This window comes from Natator depressus, chromosome 23 (assembly GCF_965152275.1).
Source record: "Natator depressus isolate rNatDep1 chromosome 23, rNatDep2.hap1, whole genome shotgun sequence".
Lineage (NCBI taxonomy): Eukaryota > Metazoa > Chordata > Testudines > Cheloniidae > Natator > Natator depressus.
In genome coordinates, this window is record NC_134256.1 from 11,598,201 (window position 1) to 11,624,692 (window position 26,492).

The 26,492-nt window shown below is 42.2% G+C and overlaps 1 protein-coding gene across 1 annotated transcript in view; it reads left to right on the forward strand.

Moving 5' to 3' along the window:
* The window catches only part of LOC141976806 (uncharacterized), a 117,920-nt gene that overhangs the window by 41,193 nt on the left and 50,235 nt on the right, over positions 1–26,492 (forward strand). The window contains exons 6-8 of the mRNA XM_074937970.1: positions 1,171–1,284; positions 13,646–13,744; positions 17,153–17,176. Coding sequence (XP_074794071.1) covers positions 1,171–1,284; positions 13,646–13,744; positions 17,153–17,176 — 237 coding nt within the window. The remainder of the gene's footprint in view (positions 1–1,170; positions 1,285–13,645; positions 13,745–17,152; positions 17,177–26,492) is intronic.

The window sequence follows — 26,492 nt, forward strand, 5'->3', positions numbered from 1 at the left end:
CAAATAAATTGGTTAGTCTCTAAGGTGCCACAAGCCCTCCTTTTCTTTTTGCGGATACAGACTAACACGGCTGCTACTCTGAAACATTCCATTAATAGTTACTCTTTGTTCATGGTTGTTTAATCAATTTTGTATCAACTTAATGGCAATTCTGCCAAGCCTGCATTTCTCCTGCTTACCTATCAGAATGTCATGTGGGGGAACAAGAATCAATGGTCTCAAGTTGCAGTGGGGAGGTCTAGGTTGGATATTAGGAAACACTATTTCACTAGGAGGGTGGTGAAGCACTGGAATGGATTACCTAGGGAGGTGGTAGAATCTCCATCCTTAGAGGTTTTTAAGGCCTGGCTTGACAAAGCCTTGGCTGGGATGATTTAGTTGGTGTTGGTCCTGCTTTGAGCAGGGGATTGGACTAGATGACCTCCTGAGGTCTCTTCCAACCCTGATATTCTATAATTCTATGTGGGACTGTGTCAAAAGCCTTGCTGCACTCTGGATATATTATGTCCACCACATTCTCCCTATCCACCAAACCAGTTACGCAGTCAAAGAAGGAAATCAACCTGGTTTGGCATAATTTGTTCTGAGTAACTGCTAATGATTACCCCTTCATCCTACAGGTATTTACAAATTGAATGTTTTGTAATTGCTGTAGTAGCTTGATAGTATATAAGCCTGTTGTTAGCTTGAGACAGAATTTTGGGTTTGATTTTTGATAATCTTATGTCCTTACTAATATGTGTGAACAAAGAACAAAGACACTGTGTGTTGCTTCTGCTCAGCCAGATGAGTTTGTTAGTATGAAAAAAGATAAGAGACAGAACTAAAGTGTTGCTGGGTAGAGTAGGAGTTTAATATGCAAGCGTTCACTTGAAGGACAGTCCTGCCTCAAACAGGCCAGTAACATCCCTTTTTCTTTGAGAATAAGAGTAGATGTTGGGTACTGAATATATTTTCATTCTGGCCAGCTCACTAGATGAGCTTATAACAGAGTTATAGATCTACACCTATTCTAATGTTCTCTCCCATTTCTATCCCTTGATACCTAGAAAGCATAAACAATCTTATTTTTAAAGTAGAACAAGGAGCTAGACTTATTTTCTTTGTTTAAAATGAAAATAATTTTTTAAAGGAAGATTAAATATAACTGAAAATTGCAAACATTTTTAGGTTCTAACATCCTTAGCTTGGTAGAATCGCACCCCTGGATAAGCACAATCACCATCGTTGGAACTGGCACTGGCACCGTTGTCTACCTTCTGTATCGTATTTGGAAATCAAAAGGTAAGAATTACAAAATTCACCAGTATTCCATTAGTGATCCATTCACTGATTTAATGTGGATTTTGCACCAATAATGAATAGGGGGCCATTTGCTCTGTCCCGCTGTAGGGCAGAGAATAGAGCAAAGGCATAGAAATAGGACAAAAGAACATTAGTGAATAAAAGTGGGGGTGAGAATGTATAATGGAGCATCTACCCACTACAGAAAAAAGCAAACCCTCAGCTCTCTGCAATCTGGGGACAATGGCCATCTAGTGCAGGGGACACAGTCAGGCTTCTTTACAAGAACAATGCCTGAGACTTATTAAGTAGCTTGCTGGGAAGACAGTTATCACCTTACTGTTCCCTCCGAGGCTTTCATAGACCAGCAGAGGGGGTGAGCATGCACAGTAGGTGAGAGCAGGTGATATTAGTTGGTCATATCAGCCAGCCATGCTGTTAGTGATGGAACTGGCAAAAGAGGCTAGGAGGGTGATTGTGGGATGTCAGCATTGTGGAGCTGATTCTCCACTGCCTGGCACCTTGTGTTATCATATAGACTTGTGCAAAGTATGTGTGCATAGCTACCAAATCAGACTGGAATAAAGGATTTTACTAATCTACAAGGAACCTTTCAGAAATAAATTAAACAGTGTCCATATCACGTGCAGACCTGAAACACAGCTGAGTGTTTGAGTGTTAAATCTGTTCCTCACACAGATCGTATAATGCTTCCCCAGCTATGATGCCACATTAGGAGCCCAGAAAGCAGGACCACCTGGAGGAAGGGGCAAAATAGGCTCCCCATTTGAGAGACTCCCCTCAAATTGAGTGGTATTGCAACCTGGCACATGGATTAACAGCGCCACTCAGGTTTGGCCCAGCTGCCTTACCATCAGTCAGGTCAAATCTGAATGAATTACATTGTGAACGGGGACACAGGGTAACAGTCCCATTCAGATCTGGCTCAGCCATCCCTCCATCAGAACCAAACCTGAGTGGCACTGTGATCCGGTGTGCCAAATTACAACACCCAGAGGGGAAGGCTGAGCCCAACCCCACAGGGAAGGAGCTGCTACTGTGGGGTGAGTGCAGGCTCACTCTACAGCCTGCTCCCAACTCCTGGAGCCTTCCCTCAGTGATTTCATGGAAGGGTATAGGGTGTCAGTTTCAGATTTTGACCCAGGCCCCCCAAAACCTCTGTGTGACCCTACCAGCAAGATATGGTTCCTGGAAGGAAGGTTAACAATGGCATCTGCACTCAATACCTAAAACATATTGCTTCCCCCAAACTTCTATAAAGCAGCCTCAACAGTGAACCATTAACAATGAGATGCAAAGAAACAGTGCTTTCTGTGCACCCATTTCTGCTTCTTTCCCTTGTATGAAGATGACTTCATATTTCTTTTCTTGAATGGCTCTTTGAGGGATGTTGCTCCTTTTATACCTTAGATCATAGTTAACAACAATGGAAATATCTATCTCAAGGCAGATTTCAGAGGGGCTTTATTCTCCTTTCCTTTCTGCCCTTTACCCTGCAAGAAGGACCAGGGTGATAGCATTCCTCCCCTTGTAATTCCTTAATTAACAAACAATCAAAAAACCTCACCAGTTGAGCCTTATGAAGGGTCTGCAATTCCACTGTGGCAGTGGTGCGTGAGAGGGGGAGAAAGTAACACCTGAGCTTTGTTGTGTTACTTGGGTATACCGATGGGATCACCCGCAGCAGCAGCACTCTTGTTCTGCCTCTGTGGGACACCATTTTCTGGCACCATCTCCTCCTCTTCTGGCCAATGAACCCTACAATCATCTTTAGTAGCTTCAGTGGATGCGTCCTATAACCAGGATGAACTTTTATTTGGTTACATCCAATTGATGGGCCTTTTCATTACCTTCTGCCCCCATTGTACCTCTACCAGATATGTAACTTATCCCAATACCTGCTTTCCTACACCTTTTCCCCACTCCATTCCTCCCCCACAGTTTCTTACCAGCACTCTCTGCCCTAGACAGAAATACCTGGGAGGTTTATGTTGTGTATTTTTCACTGTTTGTTGTCTTTCCTTGAGTGTTTCTGGAAAGTCTGGTCTAAATAAATCAAATCTAGTATTTAACTTAGATCTTAAAAACCACTTCGCTGGAATTTTCTGAGAGGTAGACCTAGTTCTTTGTTTCTCTGTGATGCTGTATTACCGTCCCAACCAATTTAAGCTTGTTTAGCCTGTTCCTACCGATCAGTGGGGTGCCATTTCCTGCCCTTTTAATTAACTCCAGTGGTGAACAGGTACATGTAAAAATTACAGTGACAGGGAGAATGTGACCTATTCCTATCTGCCATGTTCACTTCATGTCTGGGCAGTTCCAGCCATGTGCAAGCTGATGGGCCCTGGCATGCCAGTTAGACTTCTGGTCAAGTAACCCCTCTTCTTTTCTTCTCTGTCCTTGTCCCCAAGCTGGGGTGGGTCTCAAGCTCAGACTTGTTAGGCAATTGAAATTCCTAGCCTCTCCTCTGCTCACTGTCTCTGAGAACTGTATTTCTCTCACCCCCAAAGTGCGAATGACTAAAACAAATCCAACAAATATCCAAAAAATATAAATTAATAATAAAATACTCCATCCAGACGTTTTACCTTAAAAATTGAGAAGAGGCAGAAACACCATAAAGTCCACCAGGTGATAGGTGAAAAGATAATATATCTATACCTCCAAACCTGACTGCTCTCTCTCCTACTAATCTCACATATTAGTCTCAGAATATCTTATTTTAGAATCTTAAATCATAAAATGGAACAAATTTCCTTTCTGATATGGCTCCTGCATTGTAAAAGAGCATCTAAAGCAATAGGATATCCTGACATGAACTGGTCTCCCTATCTCCTGTTCAAGCTTCTCCATGTAATATAAACAATTGACTAGCCTTTGGAACAGGGATCTCTAACATTGCAGGTGAGTGGCTGATCTACTGGGCTATGGAGTAGTCAGGGAGGAATCTTTCTCAATATCTCCTTTTGAATGAAGCTATTCCACTTTGTATACACTACTTCAGTAGCCATAGGACCAGAGAAAAAAGGAGTGAGAGAGAGCAGAGGCAAAAGAATGACCCTGGAGCCTGATATCTACGGCACTTGATTAGGATATGGGTTATTTATGTTCAGGTCCTTGCTCCAAGCAATATTTAATTTTTTTATACAATATGGAGGAGCTTCAACAGGAAAAACTGAGAGAAACACACACAGCAAAATACTTCTAGCTCAGAGTTTTGGGCACTTGACTCTAACATGAGAGACCTAATTTCATATTCTTTCTCCACACCTGTCATAAATATAAAGGGAAGGCTAACCACCTTTAAATCCCTTCTGGCCAGAGGAAAAAACCCTTTCACCTGTAAAGGGTTAAGAAGCTAGGATAACCTCGCTGGCACCTGACCAAAATGACCAATGAGGAGACAAGATACTTTCAAAAGCTGGGAAGAGGGAGAACATCAAAGGGTCTGTGTCTGTCTGGGTGAGGCTTTTGCCAGGGACAGAACAGGAATGGAGTCTTAGAACTTAGTAAGTAATCTAGCTAGCTATGCGTTAGATTATGATTTCTTTAAATGGCTGAGAAAATAAGTTGTGCTGAATAGAATGAATATTCCTGTCTGTGTGTCTTTTTGTAACCTAAGGTTTTGCCTAGAGGGATTCTCTATGTTTTGAATCTAATTACCCTGTAAGGTATTTACCATCCTGATCTTACAGAGGTGATCCTTTTATTTTTACCGTTTCTTCTATTAAAATGTTTCTTTTCAAGAACTGAATGCTTTTTTCATTGTTCTAAGACCCAAGGGCTTGGGTCTGTGGTCACCTATGCAAATTGGTGTGGATTTTTACCAAACCTTCCCCAAGAAGTACGGTGCAAGGGTTGGGAGGATTCTTTGGGGGAAAGACGTTTCCAAACAACGCTTTCTCAGGAACCCAGAGAAACGTTTGGTGGTGGCAGTGGAAAACCAAGGGCAAAGGGTAAAATAGTTTGTACCTTGGGGAAGTTTTAACCTAAGCTGGTAAAAGTAAGCTTAGGAGGTTTTCATGCAGGTCCCCACATTTGTACCCAAGAGTTCAAAGTGGGGAAGGAACCTTGACATGGTGGCAGAGTAGTGGGATTAACCTGAAATCATTTTGAGATCAATTTGAGATTTTTTGAACCAGAAACACAGATTTTAAAAGGAAATATTTTTTTTTCCTTTGGGCTGCTAGAAAGCAGATTTCCAACTGGGAATAGCTGGAGGCATTTTGCTTTGCTTTGGGGCCAGAGCAGAGACAAAAGGGGATTATCTTTTGTGAATTGCAGGTTTTCTCTGCCTGAAGGCAGAATAGTTAACCTCCTGCAGGGAAATTCACAAATCTTCACAAACCTGAGGTTTTTTTCCCCGTAAAAGTAAATAGGGGGGTTTTCTGCCTATTTGCCTGGTGACAAAGGTGTTAAGGGTTTTTTTGATTTTTCTGTAGGCTGACAATCACTATCAGAGAATATAGGTATCATATTCAGCACAGCAAAATTTTACAAGCCAAGTCTTTTGTTTTGGTTTGGTTTTCTGTCTAACTCTCGGGTGTAAAGTTAGAAAAACAGAGAGGTTAGGATGACAGACTCCACGGTTCAACAAAAGCTGGAATTAGACAGATTTGAAGCTAAGGAAAAACAAAAGGAATATGAAAGACAGATAGAACTCATGCAGATGGAGATGGATGTACATGCAGCCAGGGAAAAAGAAATGGAGGCTGCCCACAGGAGCGAAATGGAGGCAAGGGACAAAGAAATGAAGCATGAACTGGAGATGGAGAATTAAAAGTTTGTCAGTTTACAGCCCAGGGAGGAGATGACGCTGAGTGGCCTGACGGTGTCTACTATGAAGGGAAAAGTGCTGGTGGTGTGGAAGAGGTGAACATCTCCATGACCCTTGGGCATATGCAGTGACAGCAGATACAGGAGCTGTGCGCTAGCTACGCGCCAACGTTCTCAGCCACCCCAGGACTGACTGAACGGGCATACCACTCCATTGACACAGGTAATGCTCACCCAATTAAAGCCCAACCTTTCCGGGTGTCTCCTCAAGCTAAAACTGCTATAGAACAGGAGATCCAGGATATGTTACAGATGGGTGTAATCCGCCCCTCTGGCAGTGCATGGGCATCTCCAGTGGTTCTAGTTCCCAAACCAGATGGGGAGATACGTTTTTTCGTGGACTACCGTAAGCTAAATGCTGTAACTCGCCCAGACAACTACCCAATGCCACGCACAGATGAACTATTAGAGAAACTGGGATGGGCCCAGTTCATCTCTACCTTGGACTTAACCAAGGGGTACTGGCAGGTACCGCTAGATGAATCCATCAAGGAAAGGTCAGCCTTCACCACACATGTCGGGCTGTATGAATTTAATGTACTCCCTTTCGGGCTGCGGAATGCACCCGCCACCTTCCAAAGACTTGTAGATGGTCTCCTAGCAGGATTAGGAGAATATGCAGTCGCCTACCTTGACGATGTAGCCATCTTTTCGGATTCCTGGGCAGAACACCTGGAACATCTACAAAAAGTCTTCGAGCGCATAAGGGAGGCAGGACTAACTGTTAAGGCTAAGAAGTGTCAAATAGGCCTAAACAGAGTGACTTACCTTGGACACCAGGTGGGTCAAGGAACTATCAACCCCTTACAGGCCAAAGTGGATGCTATCCAAAAGTGGCCTGTCCCAAAGTCAAAGAAACAGGTCCAATCCTTCTTAGGCTTGGCCGGATATTACAGGCGATTTGTACCACAATACAGCCAAATCGCCGCCCCACTGACAGACCTAACCAAAAAGAAACAACCAAATGCCATTCAGTGGACCGAAGAGTGTCAGAAGGCCTTTAACCAGCTTAAAGCGACACTCACGTCTGACCCTGTACTAAGGGCCCCAGACTTTGACAAACCGTTCCTAGTAACCACAGATGCGTCCGAGCGTGGTGTGGGAGCAGTTTTAATGCAGAAAGGACTGGATCAAGAATTCCACCCTGTAGTGTTTCTCAGCAAAAAAACTGTCTGAGAGGGAAAGCAACTGGTCAGTCAGTGAAAAAGAATGTTACTCCATTTTCTAAGCTCTGGAAAAGCTACGCCCATATGTTTGGGGACGGCGTTTCCACCTGCAAACCGACCATGCTGCGCTATGGTGGCTTCATACCACCACGGGAAATAACAAAAAACTTATTTGGTGGAGTTTAGCTTTCCAAGATTTTGCTTTCGACATCCAACACATCTCGGGAGCTTCTAACAAAGTGGCTGATGCACTCTCCTGTGAAAGTTTCCCAGAATCAACTGGTTAAAATCATCCTTGAGATGTGGAAAATATTGTTAGTCTTTATATACTTGGTAGTATATTTAGAGGTGCATGTGTCTTATTAATTCTGTTTTTCCTAGAGCTCCAGAAAAAAATCCCAGCCAGCGTTTCACCCTAGCTGTGATTTGGGGGGCGTGTCATAAATATAACGGGAAGGCTAACCACCTTTAAATCCCTCCTGGCCAGAGGAAAAAACCCTTTCACCTGTAAAGGGTTAAGAAACTAGGATAACCTCGCTGGCACCTGACCAAAATGACCAATGAGGAGACAAGATACTTTCAAAAGCTGGGAAGAGGGAGAACATCAAAGGGTCTGTGTCTGTCTGAGTGAGGCTTTTTCCAGGGACAGAACAGGAATGGAGTCTTAGAATTTAGTAAGTAATCTAGCTAGCTATGCGTTAGATTATGATTTCTTTAAATGACTGAGAAAATAAGTTGTGCTGAATAGAATGAATATTCCTATCTCTGTGTCTTTTTGTAACCTAAAGTTTTGCCTAGAGGGATTCTCTATGTTTTGAATCTAATTACCCTGTAAGGTATTTACCATCCTGATCTTACAGAGGTGATCCTTTTCTTTTTACTGTTTCTTCTATTAAAATGTTTCTTTTCAAGAACTGAATGCTTTTTTTCATTGTTCTATGATCCAAGGGCTTGGGTCTGTGGTCACCTATGCAAACTGGTGAGGATTTTTACCAAACCTTCCCCAAGAAGTACGGTGCAAGGGTTGGGAGGATTCTTTGGGGGAAAGACGTTTCCAAACAACGCTTTCTCAGGAACCCAGAGAAACATTTGGTGGTGGCAGTGGAAAACCAAGGGCAAAGGGTAAAATAGGTTGTACCTTGGGGAAGTTTTAACCTAAGCTGGTAAAAGTAAGCTTAGGAGGCTTTCATGCAGGTCCCCACATTTGTACCCAAGAGTTCAAAGTGGGGAAGGAACTTTGACAACACCAAGAAGAGGGAGGAACTGAACTTGACATGAATTTACAAATATTTTTGGATTTTCCAAAACTGCAGTTTTCAGGTAATAAAACTTGTTCATCTGAAAAATGTCATCCACCTCTACTCATTTAATCTAAATTCAATTCTGGTAAAAGATAGCTGTAGGGTCTTTCTCAGCTCACCCTAAGATCCGTGCTTACCATTGACCACAAAGAGAACAAGACTGGGCTAATAGTGTATATATCATGTCTCCCACATCAGATCGGATGAATTGTGCATTTTATTCTGTTGTGTCTCTTAAAATAGAAGATAGAAATGTCAAAGCTAATCTGAATTATTGGGTTGACGGAAAATGTTGTCAGAATAGTAAAGCACTTACTGGAAAAGGCTGAAGAGTAAGGCTATATCTACACTGCGTAACTCACAGCGGCACAGCTGTGCCGCTACAGTCAGGCTGCTGTAAGGTACGCAGTGTAGCTGCTCTTTGACAGCAGGAGAGAGCTCTGCTGCAGACAAAAATAAAACTACACCCAACAAGGGGCAGTAGCTGACTAAGCCCTGTCTACACCGGCGCTTTTTTCAGTAAAACTTTTGTCGGTCAGGGTGTGTTTTTCACACCCCCGACCGACAAAAGTTTTACCGATGAAAGTGCAGTGTGGACATAGTCTAAGACTTTGATTTGTATTTAACACTGTTAAATTACACAATAGCATCAGTGAATCCTTGGTTGATTCCTGCTGCCATTCACAACAGAAAACTGAAAACAAGATTGCCTTTGCTATTAGAAACTTTTCTCAGTGTCACTAGGGATTTGCACATGCATAAAGAGACAGGTAAGGCAAAACAAAACAAAACAACAACAATATGATTTGATGTCCCTGGTAGTTGCCACATGAAAATGATGCTTTGCATATCTGTGATGAGAAGCAATGGTAGCAAACAGCAGAGGTGTCACAGGAGGTACTTCTGTGTTTGTACAAGGCTGTCACTCCAGAAGGACAAATATTCCAGAGAATTAGGTGACAGACTCCAAATCTCAGAAGGGATGGAGCTAAGCAGTCCACTATTTTGCCCAAGATGGTCTCAGTCAGGAAACAACCACAGTAGGATGAGACAGTGGAATCCCAGGACAAGGACCTACCAGAACAAGTAGACTTTCTGCCTCTAGGCAGTAGTCATTCTGATGTTCCAGGAAAGACCCACAGGGCCAAACAAGAGCACAGGGCACCTCACAGACAAATTGGACATTGTTAGTAATTGTGTGCCATGTTAATATTGGGGGTTTCAATATTTAATTATGAGTAATTATATTTATGTTGGGTTATTGTTATGAACTTTTGTTTGGAAGGAATGTTGTGGTATAGGGAGACTGTCCCTTTAAAGGCTGAGAGTCCCAGACTGTCTGGGGAAGGAGCTGTGAAGATCTTGCCATTTAGCACAGTCAGTTGGATCCAGACAGATGATAAAGCAAAACTCTTGCAAGCACTTTAAGCACTGAGTAATCACTGAACTCCACAATTAGTTGTAGTACATTAGTCTTGAGAAAAAATGAATAGAGGGGGAACTGATAATACTTTTCAGATATGTTAAGGGTTGCTATAAAGAGAATAATGATAAATTGTTCTCTATGTCCACTGAAGGTAGGGCAAGATGTAATGGGCTTAATCTACACCAAGGGAGATTTAGGTTACATATTAGGAAACATTTTTAATCATAAAGGGTAGTTAAGCTCTGGAGTAGGATTCCAAGGGAGGTTGTGGAATTTCCATCACTGGAGGTTTTTAAGAACAGGTTGGACAAACACCTGTCAGGGAGGGTATAGATTTACTTGGTCCTGACTCAGCACGGGGGGCTGGATTTGATGGCTTCTCAATGTACCTTTCAGCCATGCATTTATCTGATTGTATGATAACTCTGATATGTTTTGTTAACCGTATAAATATTTAATCATTTTTAATATTGTTAAGTTCTTGGCCTCAACAACAGCATGTAGCCATAAGTTCTACAGTATAATCACACATTTTATGAACAAATATTTCCTTTTATCAGTTTTGAATTTTCCACTTTTTCTTATAATGTACTTGAGCATCAGCAATTACCTCAGCAGGCCAGGGCACTGCATCCTCTGAGGACGTTACCCAGCATCAGGGTGTTGATGTTATCCTGACACAGACTTCCCCTTCATCATTGGATGAAATTACTGTTTCACCTCAGATTTAGCCTCCTGGTGATTATAAATTGTACCAACAGTTTCTTTGGTGAATGGCAGAGATTCAGAAACCCTTATTCAGACTGTCCAAGGTCCTTTGTCTCTCATATTGAAGGACAATATATTGATTATGACCAACAAAACTGTGTCAGTTTTTCATATGAACAAGCAAATCCACTCTCTTATATAGGGAAGTGCTCTTTTTGGGGAACTGGACTATTTGGCATAGAATATCAATGTCTGTTGTTCAACTGCCAGACCTTCACAATTTGTTGGCAGACTGTCTAAGCAGTCATTCCTCAAGATTTACCCCAAATGGACTATAAAGGACACAATCAACTCTGTATTTGATCAATGGGGTGTACCGACATGATACATCACCAAGCTTAGCAAGAACTATGTGAGTTTCTGCTCAAAATGGAGGCAGAGCCTGCATTGTCAAGGGGATACCTTTTATTCCAAGGACTCAGGGTTTGTTCTATGCTCACTCTCTGATTCCTGAATTCCATCAGTTTTGAGGAAAATCAAACAAGACTGAGCCTTTTTTTCCCCCTGATATCTCCAGTTTCTTCCAGACATTACTCGGTCCAGGATCTCAGTACACTGTTGGTTCTTACTCCGATACCTCTTTCACTGCATGTAGATTTGTTCAGTCAGAACAATGGGGCCACTTTTAACCTTTTTTTCTGTTTGATGTTTGGTGGATATAGATTGAACATAGGAAGCCTCCTACTAGGAGTACTTACAAGGAAAAATAAAAAGGTTTTCTGTTTGGTCAACATGCAAACTTTCTCTAATAGACATGATGATTCCATCCTGATAGTACTGATTACCTTTTATCTTTGAAAACCTCTAGTCTTTTGATTAGTTCTCTGTGTTTACATTCAGTTATAATCATGGCTCATCATCTGTCAATTCAGACATTGCATTTTTTTCTTATCCTTCGATCAATTCTTTTTTTAAGGGACTTGCTAAAATTTTCCCCCTGTGCAGCATCTTACCCCTTTGTGGGATCTCAGTGTTGTACATACAGACTAATGGGTCTTTCCTTTGAACTACTGGGTTCCTCTTCCTTGTTGCATTTGTCCATAAGGCAGTATTCCTCATGGCCTTTACATTGGTGTGTAGGGTGAATGAATTGCAAACACTTATGGCAGAGTTGCTGTATTTGGTTTTCCACAGACAAGGTTACTCTTGGATCACATCCTAAATGTATTGCTAACGTGCTGTCTGATTTTCACATAATTAAATCCATACCTTTATTTCTGTTCTTCATGAAACCACGTTCAATCAGGGTGAAGCAGCACTGCACACATTAGGTGTCCTAGAGCCCTTGTCATTTTATAAATATAGGACAAATCCATGTATGTCATTCCCTAGGCTGTTTGTTTCTATTGCTGAAAGACCTAAGGGTATGTCTACGCTGCAGCTGGAAGCATCCTTCCCAGCACATAGAGAAAGACATGTGATTGCGCCCCTTGAGCTAGCATAATAAAAATAGCAGTGTGGCCATGGCAGCTCGTGTGGCAGCTCAGGCTAGCCGCATAAGTATGTATCTAGGGGGTCAGACAGGTTCATTTTCAAGCAGCTAGCCTGTGCTGCAGCAGCCACACAGCTATTTTTATCATGCCAGGTTGCATAGAACTAATGCCTGCCTCTCTATCTGTTCTGGGGATCATGCCCCCAGCTACAGTCTAGACATACCTTATGGATCAGGCAATTTCAAACCAGTGAATTTCTAGGTTGGTGCCAGGTTGTATAAAATTTATAGCTCCCCAGCAACATTAGGCTACATTCAGCCCGGGTGTAGGCAGCCCCTACAGCCTCGTTTCTCAGTGTTCCTATAGTTAATATGTGTAGGTTTGCTAACTGTGTTAATGTACATACCTTCATGAAACATAGCTCTGTTGTGAGGGCATCATGTGCAGACACTCAATTTGCAAGAGCTGTTTGTGGGGAGGGATAGCTCAGTGGTTTGAGCATTGGCTTGCTAAACCCAGGGTTGTGACTTCAATCCTTGAGAGGGCCATTTAGGGATCTGGGGCAAAAATTGGGGATTGGTCCTGCTTTGAGCAGGGGGTTGGACTAGATGACCCTGATATTCTATGACTGTTTTAAAATCTCTATTTAATTGAACTTGCAGTACCTTCTTCCTTTATGGTGTAGTACTTGGGAATCACTAGACATTGAACACATACAGACAAACACTCAAAGAAGGTTTCAGAGTAACAGCCGTGTTAGTCTGTATCCGTAAAAAGAAAAGGAGTACTTGTGGCACCTTAGAGACTAACAAATTTATTAAGATACTTACCTGTTCAGTAACTAGCATTCTTTGAGGTGTGTTATCTATATGTGTTCCACGATCCACCCTCCTTTCCCTGCTACTGCTGAGTCTAATACTTTGAACAGGATGTTGGCAAAGGAACTGAAGTTCAATTGGTCACTCTGCCCCCCTTCTATACTGGTGAGGGGAGATGCGTTTGTGGCTAGGCTAGTTACAGGTGTAACCAATGAACACTGCTAAGTGAAGTGCTCTAGTCTCCGGAGGAGGGAGCAGATGCACAACAGGTGTGAAACTCATTCATACACCACATCTTGAAGAGCTCCAGTTACTGAAGAGATATTTAACTTCCCTTTTCCTTTGAGAACAAGAGTAGTTATTGGGTACTCAATATTTTTTACATTCTAGCCAGCACCCTAGATGAACCTAAAATAGAGTTCTATATCTCCACCTATTCTAATGTTCTTTCCCAATTTCTGTCCCCCAATATCGAGAAAGCATAAATAATTGTATTTTAAGCAGAGGCAGCTAGACTTATTTTCTTTGTTTGAAATGGAAATAATTTTCTAAGAGAAGTTCAAAAGTAACTTAAAATTTAAAACATTTACAGGTGCTAGTATATCTAGCTCTACAATGTTCCATCACTGGATGGATATCATCATTATCATCAACACTGGCACTACTTTCTTCATTCTTTGGAATGTAAAAGGTAAGAATTTCAAAGTTAAACAATATTTCATTAATGATCCATTTACTAATTTAATGTGAAATTTGGATAAATAATAAACTGCAGCCTTATGCTCTGTCCCACTGCATGTCAGAGAATGGTGCAAAGGTATAGAAATAGGAGAAAAGGACAATAGTGAACAAAAGTGGGGGTAAGAATGTATATTTTAGTATCTCCCCACTACAGAAAAAATAAACCCTCAACTCTCTGAACCAGGGGCCCATGACCATCTACTGCAGGGGACAGAGTCAGGCATCTTCACAAAAACAATGTCCGTTACTTATTAAGCAGCTTGCTATGTAATTATGGGCAGATATTTATTACATTATTGTACCTTCCAAGACTTCTAAGGACCAACAGAGGTAGAAGACAGGCACAATAAGTTAGAAAAAGTGATATCAGTTGGACCTACCAGCCCACAGTATTCTTACCAGCAAATTAAATAAGTATGGGCTGGATGAATGGACTATAAGGTGGATAGAAAGCTGGCTAGATCGTCGGGCTCAACGAGTAGTGATCAATGGCTCAGCGTCTAGTTGGCAGCTGCCATCAGGTGGAGTGCCCCAGGAGTTGGTCCTGGGGCCAGTTTTGTTCAACATCTTCATTAATGATCTGGATGAGGGGATGAATTGCACTCTCAGCAAGTTCACAGGTGACACTAAAATGGGGGGAGAGTAGATATGCTGGAGGGTAGGGATAGGGTCCAGAGTGACCTAAACAAATTGGAGGATTGGGCCAAAAGAAATCTGATGAGGTTCAACAAGGACAAGTGCAGAGTCCTGCACTTAGGACGGAAGAATCCCATGCACCGATACAGGGTGGGGACCGACTGGCTAAGCAGAAATTCTGCAGAAAAGGACCTGGGAATTACAATGGACGAGAAGCTGGATATGAGTCAGCAGTGTGCCCTTGTTGCCAAGAAGGCTAACGGCACATTGGGCTGCATTAGTAGGAGCATTGCCAGCAGACTGAGGAAATGATTATTCCCCTCTATTCTGTACTGGTGAGGCCACATCTGGACTATTGCGTCTAGTTTTGGGCCCTCCACTACAGAAAGGATGTGGACAAATTGGAGAGAGTCCAGTGGAGGGCAACAGCATTGATTAGGGGTCTGGAGCACATGACTTATTAGGAAAGGCTGAGGGAACTGGGCTTATTTAGTCTGCAGAAGAGAAGAGTGAGGGGGGATTAGATAGCAGCCTTTAACTACCTGAAGGGGGGTTCCAAAGAAGATGGAGCTAGGCTGTTCTCAGTGGTGGCAGATGACAGAAAAGGAGCAATGGTCTCAAGGTGCAGTGGGGGAGATGATGAGAGGTGTTGAGAGGGTGTGCAGAAGTTGGACAGTGGAGGGACAACAGAGGGGTACAAGGAAGGACTTAAGTGGTGGTGAGCAAGCAGAGAGGGAAGGGAGTAAAAGCTAGGTGGGGGGGTCTGGATTGAAGCAGAAGGGAATAGGCAGGAGGTGGGGATGTGGTAGATATGAGTGATTTAGGAGCACAAGTCCCCTTGAAAGTCTCTACTTCTCACTCGAGTGTTTTTGAAAATCCTACTCCTCAACTATGGGATACTAACAGCCTAAGCCTTCAGCAGTACTATGGGCCTGACTTGTTCATACGTCAGTGCAAGTCTGTTCAAATGGAGCCAAGAAGAAAGAAATGAGGTTGATCATATCTTTTGGATTTCAGAGGGAGTTATGCGCCTAGACACTTTAAAATAACCAGCTAGGTGTCTATCTGCATTTTGACATGATAAATGCCTTCAAAAATCTGCTTCTGCTTCCTAAGAAGCCCCATCAGGGCATCCCTCCCTCTAGGCTCCAGCAATTTCTCTGGGCAGGGAAGGATTTCATTCCATCACAATCAGCCACCATCGGAAAAAAACTTAAAGCACTCTTGCAACATTAATGAAAGGAACTTTCTACCACCTTGTGAGGCCATATTATTGTTCCCATTTTACTGATGGGGAAAGTGAGTTACAGGGAGCTCTGGTCGCTATCCCACAGAGATATGGGAATTTTTGGCAGAAGTGGGAACCCAAATGTCCTGACTCATTGTCCAGGCCAATAGCTAATGCAGTCATACTAACATTGCTTCTTCGCTTTCAAAAGATCCCATTGTTTTGAAATCCCCTTTATGTAGAAGAGGGAATACAAATAGAACCAGGGGTGCCTCTCAAGACAGGGGACAGTGTAACATTAAGGTGGATGTTGCAGTGGGGGAGGTTTAGGTTGAATATTAGGAAAAACTTTTTCACTATTAGGGTGGTGAAACACTGGAATGGGTTACCTAGGGAGGTGGTGGAATCTCCTTCCTTAGAAGTTTTTAAAGTCAGGCTTGACAAAGCCCTGGCTTGGATGATTTAGTTAGGGATTGGTCCTGCTTGAGCAGGGGGTTGGACTAGATGACCTCCTGAGGTCCCTTCCAACCCTGATATTCTCTGATTCTATGATGCTGTCTTCTATATGTACTTTTCTTTCTTTCATCTCTCAGAAATCACATTTCTAATATTCATGTCTAGACTCAGAAAAAAAGGGTGGGTGATAAAATGGATTAGCTAGTCATGGTCAATGCTAATGTATTTTTAAAGGTGATAAATTATCTCTATGCTAGATACACATCTGTTTTAAAACATTAGCTAACCTATTTTAATTAATACATATTAGTACACTATATGTGAAATTCTGGTGCCGATGTGAGTGTTTCAATTGATTTCAGTGGAACCAGGGCTTCACCTCACTTATTTCCTCAACTAAGCAGGATGTTTCTGAGCAGTTTATGGGTCAGAATCTGGAATCACTCAGTACCCCCCAGTAAAGTCCTCGTAATTTTGGAATGTTCAAGGATCACACAGCCATACCTCATAAATCAAGCAGGAGTTTATAATTGGGTACTTGTACTATTACTAAGATGCTAATTTATTTCTTTTTTGTTTAGCCTAGTCTCTCTCTCTCCCACCCCACCCACCCCACCATTTAGTCTGTGCTCACCACTAGGGTTTCTGGGTACTTTACAATTTCTAAAAGTCACCATAATAACATCTCTTTCTCTTTCTTTCCCCCAACCCCAAAGTTGGAACTTTCATGCTGTTAGTTTTTGATTTGGTTTCAGTGTTCTGTTAAAGCAGAAGGGCTAATTCAGAGAACCAGGTTTATATTTTGAGCTGAAGAACAAGATTTGTGGGAATTCTTTTAGTCATTAGAGTATGGATCTGACCCTGCTTCCACTGAAGCTAAGAAGAACTTGACATACACATCAGTGGGAACATGATTTGGCTGTGTGTGTGTGTGTGTATATATATATGTATGCGTACATGACATTTTGTAGCACTGACAAAAGAATAAACATACAGTTAATGATTGAAAAACGTTATCTCTTTACTTTCCTTATTTAGAAAAAGCAAAAGCTGTAGAAGCAGGTAAGATTTACTATATACCTTCTCAAACATCATTGAGGGTTCACTCTCACTCAGCCATATTGACAGAAGAAAGATGAAAGAGTACTTGGTTATTTCAGGCCCCAATTGCAGAGAGTTCTCATTGAAGAATAAACTTTAAAAATGGGTGGTTGTTTTTATAACAATGTCAATCCCAGTGAAATTTGAAATGTTTCTGGGTTGTTAGTTTTCAAACAATCTAACACTATTTTATTGGTAATTGTAGAAAAGGGCTTGGTATGCACATACATGCACAGACACTCCAACACACAAAATAGATTTGTCAACATTGCTAAATCATGGTATTAAAGTGGTCTACTACAGAACAACATCCACATTTCAATAATTTTAAATGAGCTGGGAAATTCCAGTATGTGTTGGGAGTCTCCAGAGTGGGAGATGGTTCCTTATATGTTCTAACATCCTACAGATTTTGAGGCTTTGGCTAGCTGCTCTTCAAATTCTTTTTTGGCCTGCCTAATTATACCTTTATGCTCAATTTGCCAGAGTTTATGCTCCTTTCTATTTTCCTCAGTAGGATTTAATTACCAATGTTTGAAGAATGTCTTTTTGCCTCTAACTGCATCGTTTACTTTGCTATTTAGCCATGGTGGCACTTTTTTGGTCCTCTTACTATGTTTTTTTTTTTAATTTGGGATATACATTTAATTTGAGTCTCCATTATGGTGTCTTTAAAAAGTTTCCATGCAGTTTTCAGGCATTTCACTTTTGGGACTGTACCTGTTAATTTCCGTTTAACTAGCTTCCTCATTTTTGTGTTGTTCCCCTTTCTGAAGTTAAATGCCATTCTGATGGACTTCTTTGGTGTTCCCCTCCTCCACAAAGATGTTCATTATTACCAAGCAGTTCAGCTATATTCACCTCTTGGACCAGATCCTACGCTCCATTTCGGACTAAATCAAGAATTGCCTCTCCTCTTGTGGGTTCCCAGACTAGCTGCTCCAAGAAGCAGTCATTTAAGTTGTCAAGAAACTTTATCTCTGCATCCTGTCCTGAGATGATATGTACACAGCCAATATGGAGATAGTTGAAATCCCCTGTTATTACTGAGTTTATTAGTAATGTTATTATTAATTATATTATATTATTATTATTATTATTACTATTACTATTATTTTTACAGCATCTCTAATCTCCCTGAGCATTTCACTGTTACCATCACCATCCTGGTCAGGTGGTCAGTAGTATATCCCTGCTGCCAGATACTTATTATTCATGCACATACTTTTTATCCATAGAGAGTCTATGGAACAGTTTGATTTATTAAAGATTTTGACTATATATGACTCTATGCTTTTTCACATATAGTGCCACTCCCCCACCAGCACGACCTGTTCTGTCATTCCAATATATTTTGTTCTCTGGTATTACAGTGTCCCACTGATTAACATCATTCCACCCCATTTTTATATCAATAGCCTCATTTAATGCCAGGCACTCAACTTCATCATCTTCACATATATACTCCTAGCATTTGTATATAAGCATTTATAAAATGTATCACTTTTTAGTTGTCTGCCTTTATGGGATATAAATGAATGGGAATCTTTTTCATTTGACTGTTTCTCATCAATTCCTACCTGTACTTTGTCAACTTTCATATCCTCTCCTCCTTACTAGAATATAGAATATGCCCATTAATAGATCCTCCTCTAAGGGATGTCTCTGAACCATAAGCTCCTCTTCACCTGCCCTTAATTTAAAAACTCATCTACAACCTTTTTAATTTTACATGCCAGAAATCTGGTTCTGTTTTGGTTTAGGTGGAGCCCATCCTTCCTGTACAGGCTACTCCTTTCCCACAAAGATTATCCAGTTCCTAATAAATCTAAACCCTTCCTCCCTATACTATCATCTCACGCACTCATTGAAGCCCTGAAGTTCTGCCCATCTAACTGTCCCTGCAAGTGAAAGTGGAAGCGGAAGCATTTCCGGGAATGCTCCAATGGAGGTTTTGGACTACAGTCTCTTACCAAACAGCCTAAATTTGTACTCCAGGACCTCTCTCCTACATTTCCATATGTCGTTGGTACCTACATGCACCATGATCACTGGCTCCTGCCAAACACTGTACATGAGTCTGGCTAGATATCTTGAGAGAGCCACAACCTTTGGACCTGCCAGACAATTTACTATACAGTTCACCTGGTCATCACAAACCCATCTGTATTTATTTCTAATGATTGAATCCCCTATTACTATTACCTGTTGTGATGTTCTCTGGGTACAATCGGTACTGCTGAACTACTATGCCCTTCAGCTTTATAGTCTTTTACACTGCTTTGCTGATGAAGAGCCAGCTCTCCAGATTCTGCTCACACACAGCCACTAGCATGCAAAATTACTCCCAGCTGAATACTTGAAGGCTCTCCCAGTCACTCATGAATTACACACAGGATAACAGTAACAAATTCTCAATCCCAGCCTTATACCCCAGAAATCTGCATCTTGTACTATCCAACACACTATGAACAATGCAAGCTCATAATAAGTTCATCATTTTAACAAAGGAAAATGATTACACACCAGCCTTGTTGTCTCAAGTGGAGTTTCCCAAACACTTCAATCCAAAGACACTGGTTAGATTAAACAATAAAATAAGATGATTAACTACAGAAATATAGCTTTTAAATGATTACAAGTGATAAGGCAAAAAGTCAGAATTGGTTACAAAAGAAATAAAAAGATAAAACTGTAAGCTAATACCTAAAGGAACTTAAAAGCAAAATGTCTCTCTCACCATAAACTGCAACAGTTCACAGGCTGGATTTACTTTCAGCCAGCCTCCACCCCTAGTTCAATGTCTTCAGATATTTGTTGATGCTGTAAGCAGAGAGATGAGAGGAGAGGGGACAAGTGAAGATCACTGTCTCTTATTTTTATATCCTCCTCCTCTCTTTAAGAATTACCCCCCACCTGGGTGTAGACCAACAGTCCCCTGTGTATGTGCAATTGGAACCGTCCTCTGGGCTGAAATGTAAATTTCCTGTTTATACCTTTTCCCTGCTGGGTAGATGGCCAGTTAAGTAGGTTGGGCCTTTAGCACCTTGCTTTGGTGCTAGTGTGTCGTTGTGTGACATTACCCAGAACTACAACATATTACAGTAACAATCATATAGCAAAATCTCATAATTTTACACGCAGTGACGTTATACACATTTCAACAGAATAATAATATTCAGTGGATTATGAGCTTGCAAATGATACCTCACAAAGCATACATTGTACTCTATGTGCATCTCTGTCTCCTTTAGCTCCTCCAGTTCAGATAGTCCAGTCTCCAGAGACGTACTTGATCTCTGAGTGCCAGGAGCTCCTTGATCCAAATGCCCACATATGCCATCTTCCTACAAGGCAGGTAATTGTACGTGCTGGATTGAGTGCAATAAACTGGATAGTCCCCACTCTGTTGCTGGACTTTTTTTTCATAAAGGTTACCCTAGCAAACATAAAAAGAAAAGGAGTACTTGTGGCACCTTAGAGACTAACAAATTTATTAGAGCATAAGCTTTCATGAGCTACAGCTCACTTCAGTGATGCCAGTGACTTCAAAATGGGAATGCCCTATTCTGATTGATCATTTAACTGAAGGTGTGATTGTGACAGGTTGCCCCCACTTTCTGGGCTGCCACCTGATATAGTGGGGTACCATTAAGACCACCCATTCCACCAGCCTGGGCTCCCTCTCCCTGTCCTGCTGTGCCAGACCCTCAAGCCTCCTCCAGCACACACACACCTCCAGCACACACACACAGGTAGTGACACACCCCACTACAGAAAGACACAGACACTGAAATCAGCTCAGCTTGGGAATTGCCCAGCACTCAAGTGTACACTCCATCTGGAGTGCACATCCAAAACTGTATTGTCTTGCGCTGCATAGAAATCTGTACAGCGTAAGCTTATGAAAATTGCCTCCTCCCTCAATGTGGAGGAAGATATGTACAGCTTTTTGCCCCCCTCCTCACAGTTATGAATTGCACAAACTGGGTTTTGGAATAGACAAAACAAGTTTAACTACAAAGGATAGATTTAAAGTGATTATAAAGGTTAGCAAACAGATCAAAGCAGATTACTGAGCAAACAAACAAATACGCAAACTAAGCTCAATACACTAAAGAAACTGATTATAAATAAAAAGAAAAGGAGTACTTGTAGCACCTTAGAGACTAACAGATTTATTTGGGCATAAGCTTTCATTGGTAAAAAAACCCACTTCTTCAGATGCATGGCGTGAAAATTAGAGATACAGGCATAAATATATATTGGCATATGAAGAGAAGGGAGTTACCTTACAAGTGGAGAACCAATGCTGAAGGCCATTTAGTCAGGGTGTATGTAGTCCACTCCCAATAATTGATGAAAATTGCTTTTATCAAGCATTCTTAAAACTACAGTACCCACCTGGGGAAATGAGGAAACAGATTGACAGAGCGAGATGGGTACCCAGAAGTCACCTACTACAGGACAGGCCCAACAAGAAAAACAGAACACCACTGGCCATCACGTACAGCCCCCAACTAAAACCTCTCCAGCGCATCAACAATCTACAACCCATCCTGGAAAACAATCCCCCACTCTCTCAGGCCTTGGGAGGCAGGCCAATCCTCGCTTACAGACAGCCCCCAACCTGAAACAAATACTCACCAGCAACTACACACCACACAACAGAAACACTAACCCAGGAACCAATCCCTGTAACAAACCCCGTTGCCTTCTCTGTCCCCATATCTCCTCTAGTGACACCATCATAGGACCCAACCACACCAGCCACACCATCAGAGGCTCATTCACCTGGACATCTACAATTGTGATATATGCCAACAATGCGCCTCTGCCATGTACATTGGCCAGAACGGACAGTCTCTACAAAAAAGGATAAATGGACACAAAGCAGACATCAGGAATGGTAATATATGAAAGCCAGTAGGAAAGCACTTCAATCTTCCTGGACACTCAATAACAGATTTAAAAGTAGCCATTCTTCAAGAAAAAAAACTTCAAAAAACAGACTTCAAAGTCTGAACTACAATTCAATTGCAAACTTAACACCATCAATGTGGGCTTGAATAGGGACTGGGAGTGGCTGGCTCACTACAAAAGCAATTTTCCCTCTCTTGGTATTGACACCTCCTCATCAGTTATTGGGAGTGGACCACATACACCCTGACTAAATTGGCCTTCAACATTGGTTCTACACTTAAATATATATTGACACATGAAGAGAAGGGAGTTATCTTAATGCCTGTATCTCTAATATTCACTCCATGCATCTGAAGAAGTGGGTTTTTTACCCATGAAAGCTTATGCCCAAATAAATCTGTTACTCTTTAAGGTGCCACCAGACTCCCCGTTGTTTTTGTGGATACAAACTAACATGGCTACCCCTCTGATACTTTCACAGGCTAGACACTTTTCCGGTCTGGGCTCAGCTCTTCTCCCTCACTCAGTCCTTGTTTCTTAGATCTTCTCAGCAGTCATCCTGGGCAGGGATTCAGTGAAGAAGGAGGCCTGATAAACTCACTTCCCTGCCTTAAATAGGATTTACATATGGCTGGAATCCTTTGTTTCCCAGTTTGGTCTCCATCCCTTTTGTGGAAAAATACCAGCAGGACAAGATGGGGTCCAATACCAGGTGACATGATCAGATTACCTTGCAGTGTCAAAGCAGTATCCCAGGAAGCTTCTCAGGAAGATGGGAGATTAGCATCTTCAAAGTCCTATTGTCCTCCCTAATGTCCCACTGATTTGCATGTTTCATTCCGCAGGTGCAAACACTTTTGTAATTGTTACATAGTCCATATTTCTACCTCACGTACAGAAATGACACGTGCATACAAATAGAATAATCATAATCATTAAATCATAACCTTTCCAATGATACCTCATATGGCCCATCTTGCATAGAACACATCTTAGTTATGCCCTATTCATATCATAACAATATCTCCATGAAGCATATGAGGCATAGGGTCACAGTGATGTCACATACTGGGTGAGGTTTTTTTTGTTTTGCAGCAGATCGGATGAGATTATCATCACAGCTGGCTGGAAAATGAAATTTCCACCCTGAGGAAACTTTTGAGGTTTCAGAAAAAATTGTCCTGATTTCAGGAAAAAAAGTTGAAAACCTAATGAAATTTTGAGGACCATAAATTCTGAAAAAATCTGTTTTCGGGATAACCAGTTTTTCAGTTTAGGTGGCCGTCACCTGGAAGACTCATGCCAATTTCACTTACTCAAGGATATTGTCAATTTTATAAATTGGTGTGCAATTTTCAGTGCATCTTTTAGTCAGCACAGGGAAAAGGGAGAGGGGGGTTGGAAAGTTAGTGGGTGTAGAACACTGACAGACTTTCCAGAAAAAAAAGCCAAAAACCTGCCTAGGATGAGTGACCAGATAGAGGAGAGTCAGGTAGGAGTTCGTAAGGAAAAGCTGGGGAAAGAAGCTCCTTACCACTCCAGGTGCAGTTGCTGCTTCAGCAATTGGAAGAACTATTCAATGCTGGCTGGGCACCCAAATGTGGCTGCCTGAGCTCACATGTTCCCTACATGCTCATGGGGAAAGGGAGTATGGGAACAGTGCTCTCTGGTTCCACCTGAGGAGGCAGCACCCTGAGGTTCTGGGGATGCCCTGAGGTCCCCGACACACCCATTCTAACTGCTGCAACAACTGGCTGGTTCACCAGTCCCTGGTCCCATGCAACCCCAGCCACACCCCACAATATCTTGCCCAGGTCCCACAAGCCCCATCATTTCTCAACAGGAATAGCATGGATGCACCTGGAGAATGCAAAGAAGCAAGCCCTTGAGGTGCTTTCCTCTGTGGGGTGACAGGGTGAAAATTTCTTCCTGACCCCAAATATGGTAATCAGTTGGACCCTGAGCATGTTGGCAAGACCCAACAGCCAGACATCTGGGAAAGAATTCTCTAAAATAACTCAGTCTTCCTCATGTAGTGTCCTATCTCTGGCCAATGGGGATATTTGCTACTAGCAATTGCAAATGGGCCACATGCCATTGTAGACAATCACATCATACCGTACGCTCCATACATTTATCAAACTCAGTCTTGAAGCCAGTTAGGTTTTTTGTCCACCTCCCACATTCCCACTTCCCTTGGAAGGCTGTTCCATAACTTCACTCCTCTGATGGGTCATAGAATCATAGAATACCAGGGTTGGAAGGGACCTCAGGAGGTCATCTAGTCCAGGAGGTTAGTCCAGGAGGTTAGAAACTTTTGTCTAATTTCAAGCCTAAACATGTTGATGTCCAGTTTATATCCATTTATTCTTATATCAGCACTGGTGCTTAACTTAAATAACTCCTCTCCCTCCCTGGTATTTATCCCTCTGATGTATTTATAGAGAGCAATCATATCTCCCCCCAGCTTTCATTTGGTTAGGCTAAATAAGCCAAAATTCTTGAGTCTCCTCTTGTAAGGTATATTTTCCGTTCCTGTGATCATCCCAATAGCCTTTCTCTGCACCTGTTACAGTTTGAATTCTACTTTTTTAAACATGTGAGGCCAGAAATGCACACAGTATTCCAGATGAAGTCTCATTTATGCCTTGTATGATAAGCGCTCTTTGTTTTATTGGTCCACGTGGCCCTATCAACTCACCACCAGACACTCTTCAGCATGTGCTTCCAGAGACAGGTCACCTTCACCTCTGTATCCATCTGTGCTTCAGCATCAGCAATTACATCAGCAGATCGGGACACTGCTTCCTCCCCCAACCCACACCTCTGACAAGGCTGTTACCAAGCATCAGGGTGTTGATATTATCCTGACACAGACATTCCCTTCATCATCTGATGATAGGCTCCTGTACCTCCTCAGACTTAGTCTTCTGATGGTGTTAAATTGTACCAGAAGTTGCTTTGGTGAATGGCAGAGATTCAGAAATCCCTGTTCAAACTGTCTGAGATCCTTTCTCTCTCACTTTGCAGGACACTATATTTAAATTATGACGAAAAAATACTGTTGCAATCTTTCATGTGAACAAGCAGGTCCACTCTCTTAAATAGGGAAACACTATTTCAATGGAACTGGTGTATCTGGCACAGCATAACAATATCTGCATTTCATCTGCTAGACCTTCACAATTTGCTGGCAGACTACCAAAGCAGGCATTTCTGAAGATGAACCACAAATTGACTATGAAGGACTCAGTAATCAAATCTGTATTTGTTCAATGGGGAGTACCCACATGGTATGTCACTAAGCGCAACAAGAACTACATGACTTTCTGCTCAAAAGGGGGATAGAGTCCAGATTGTCAAGGAGATACATTTAATTACATGGATTCAAGGTCTGTTTTATGTTTACCCTCTGGTTCCCTTAAGTCTCTTAGGGTATGTCTACACTACGGAATAAGGTCGAATTTATAGAAGTCGGTTTTTTAGAAATCGGTTTTATATATTCGAGTGTGTGTGTCCCCACAGAAGTGCATTAAGTGCATTAACTCGGCGGAGTGCTTCCACAGTACCGAGGCTAGAGTCGACTTCCGGAGCGTTGCACTGTGGGTAGCTATCCCACAGTTCCCACAGTCTCCGCTGCCCATTGGAATTCTGGGTTGAGATCCCAATGCCTGATGGGGCTGAAACATTGTCTCGGGTGGTTCTGGGTTCATATCGTCAGTCCCCCCTTCCCTCCCTCCCTCCCTCCGTGAAAGCAAGGGCAGACAATCGTTTTGCGCCTTTTTTCCTGAGTTACCTGTGCGGACGCCATACCACCGCAAGCATGGAGCCTGCTCAAGTAACCGTCACCGTATGTCTCCTGGGTGCTGGCAGACGCGGTACGGCATTGCTACACAGTAGCAGCAACCCATTGCCTTGTGGCAGCAGACGGTACAATACGACTGGTAGCCATCCTCGTCATGTCCGAGGTACTCCTGGTCGCCTGTGTGAGGTCGATCAGGAGCGCCTGGGCAGACATGGGCGCAGGGACTAAATTTTTAGTGACTTGACCAGGTCATTCTCTTAAGTCCGGCAGTCAGTCCTATTGAACTGTCTTATGGTGAGCAGGTAGGCAATATGTCCTTCTGCACCATCTGCTGCAGCCAAAGATGTAAAATGTAGATGGAGTGGATCAAAACAAGAAATAGACCAGATTTGTTTTGTACTCATTTGCCTCCTCCCCTGTCTAGGGGACTCATTCCTCTAGGTCACACTGCAGTCACTCACAGAGAAGGTGCAGCGAGGTAAATCTAGCCATGTATCAATCAGAGGCCAGGCTAACCTCCTTGTTCCAATAAGAACAATAACTTAGGTG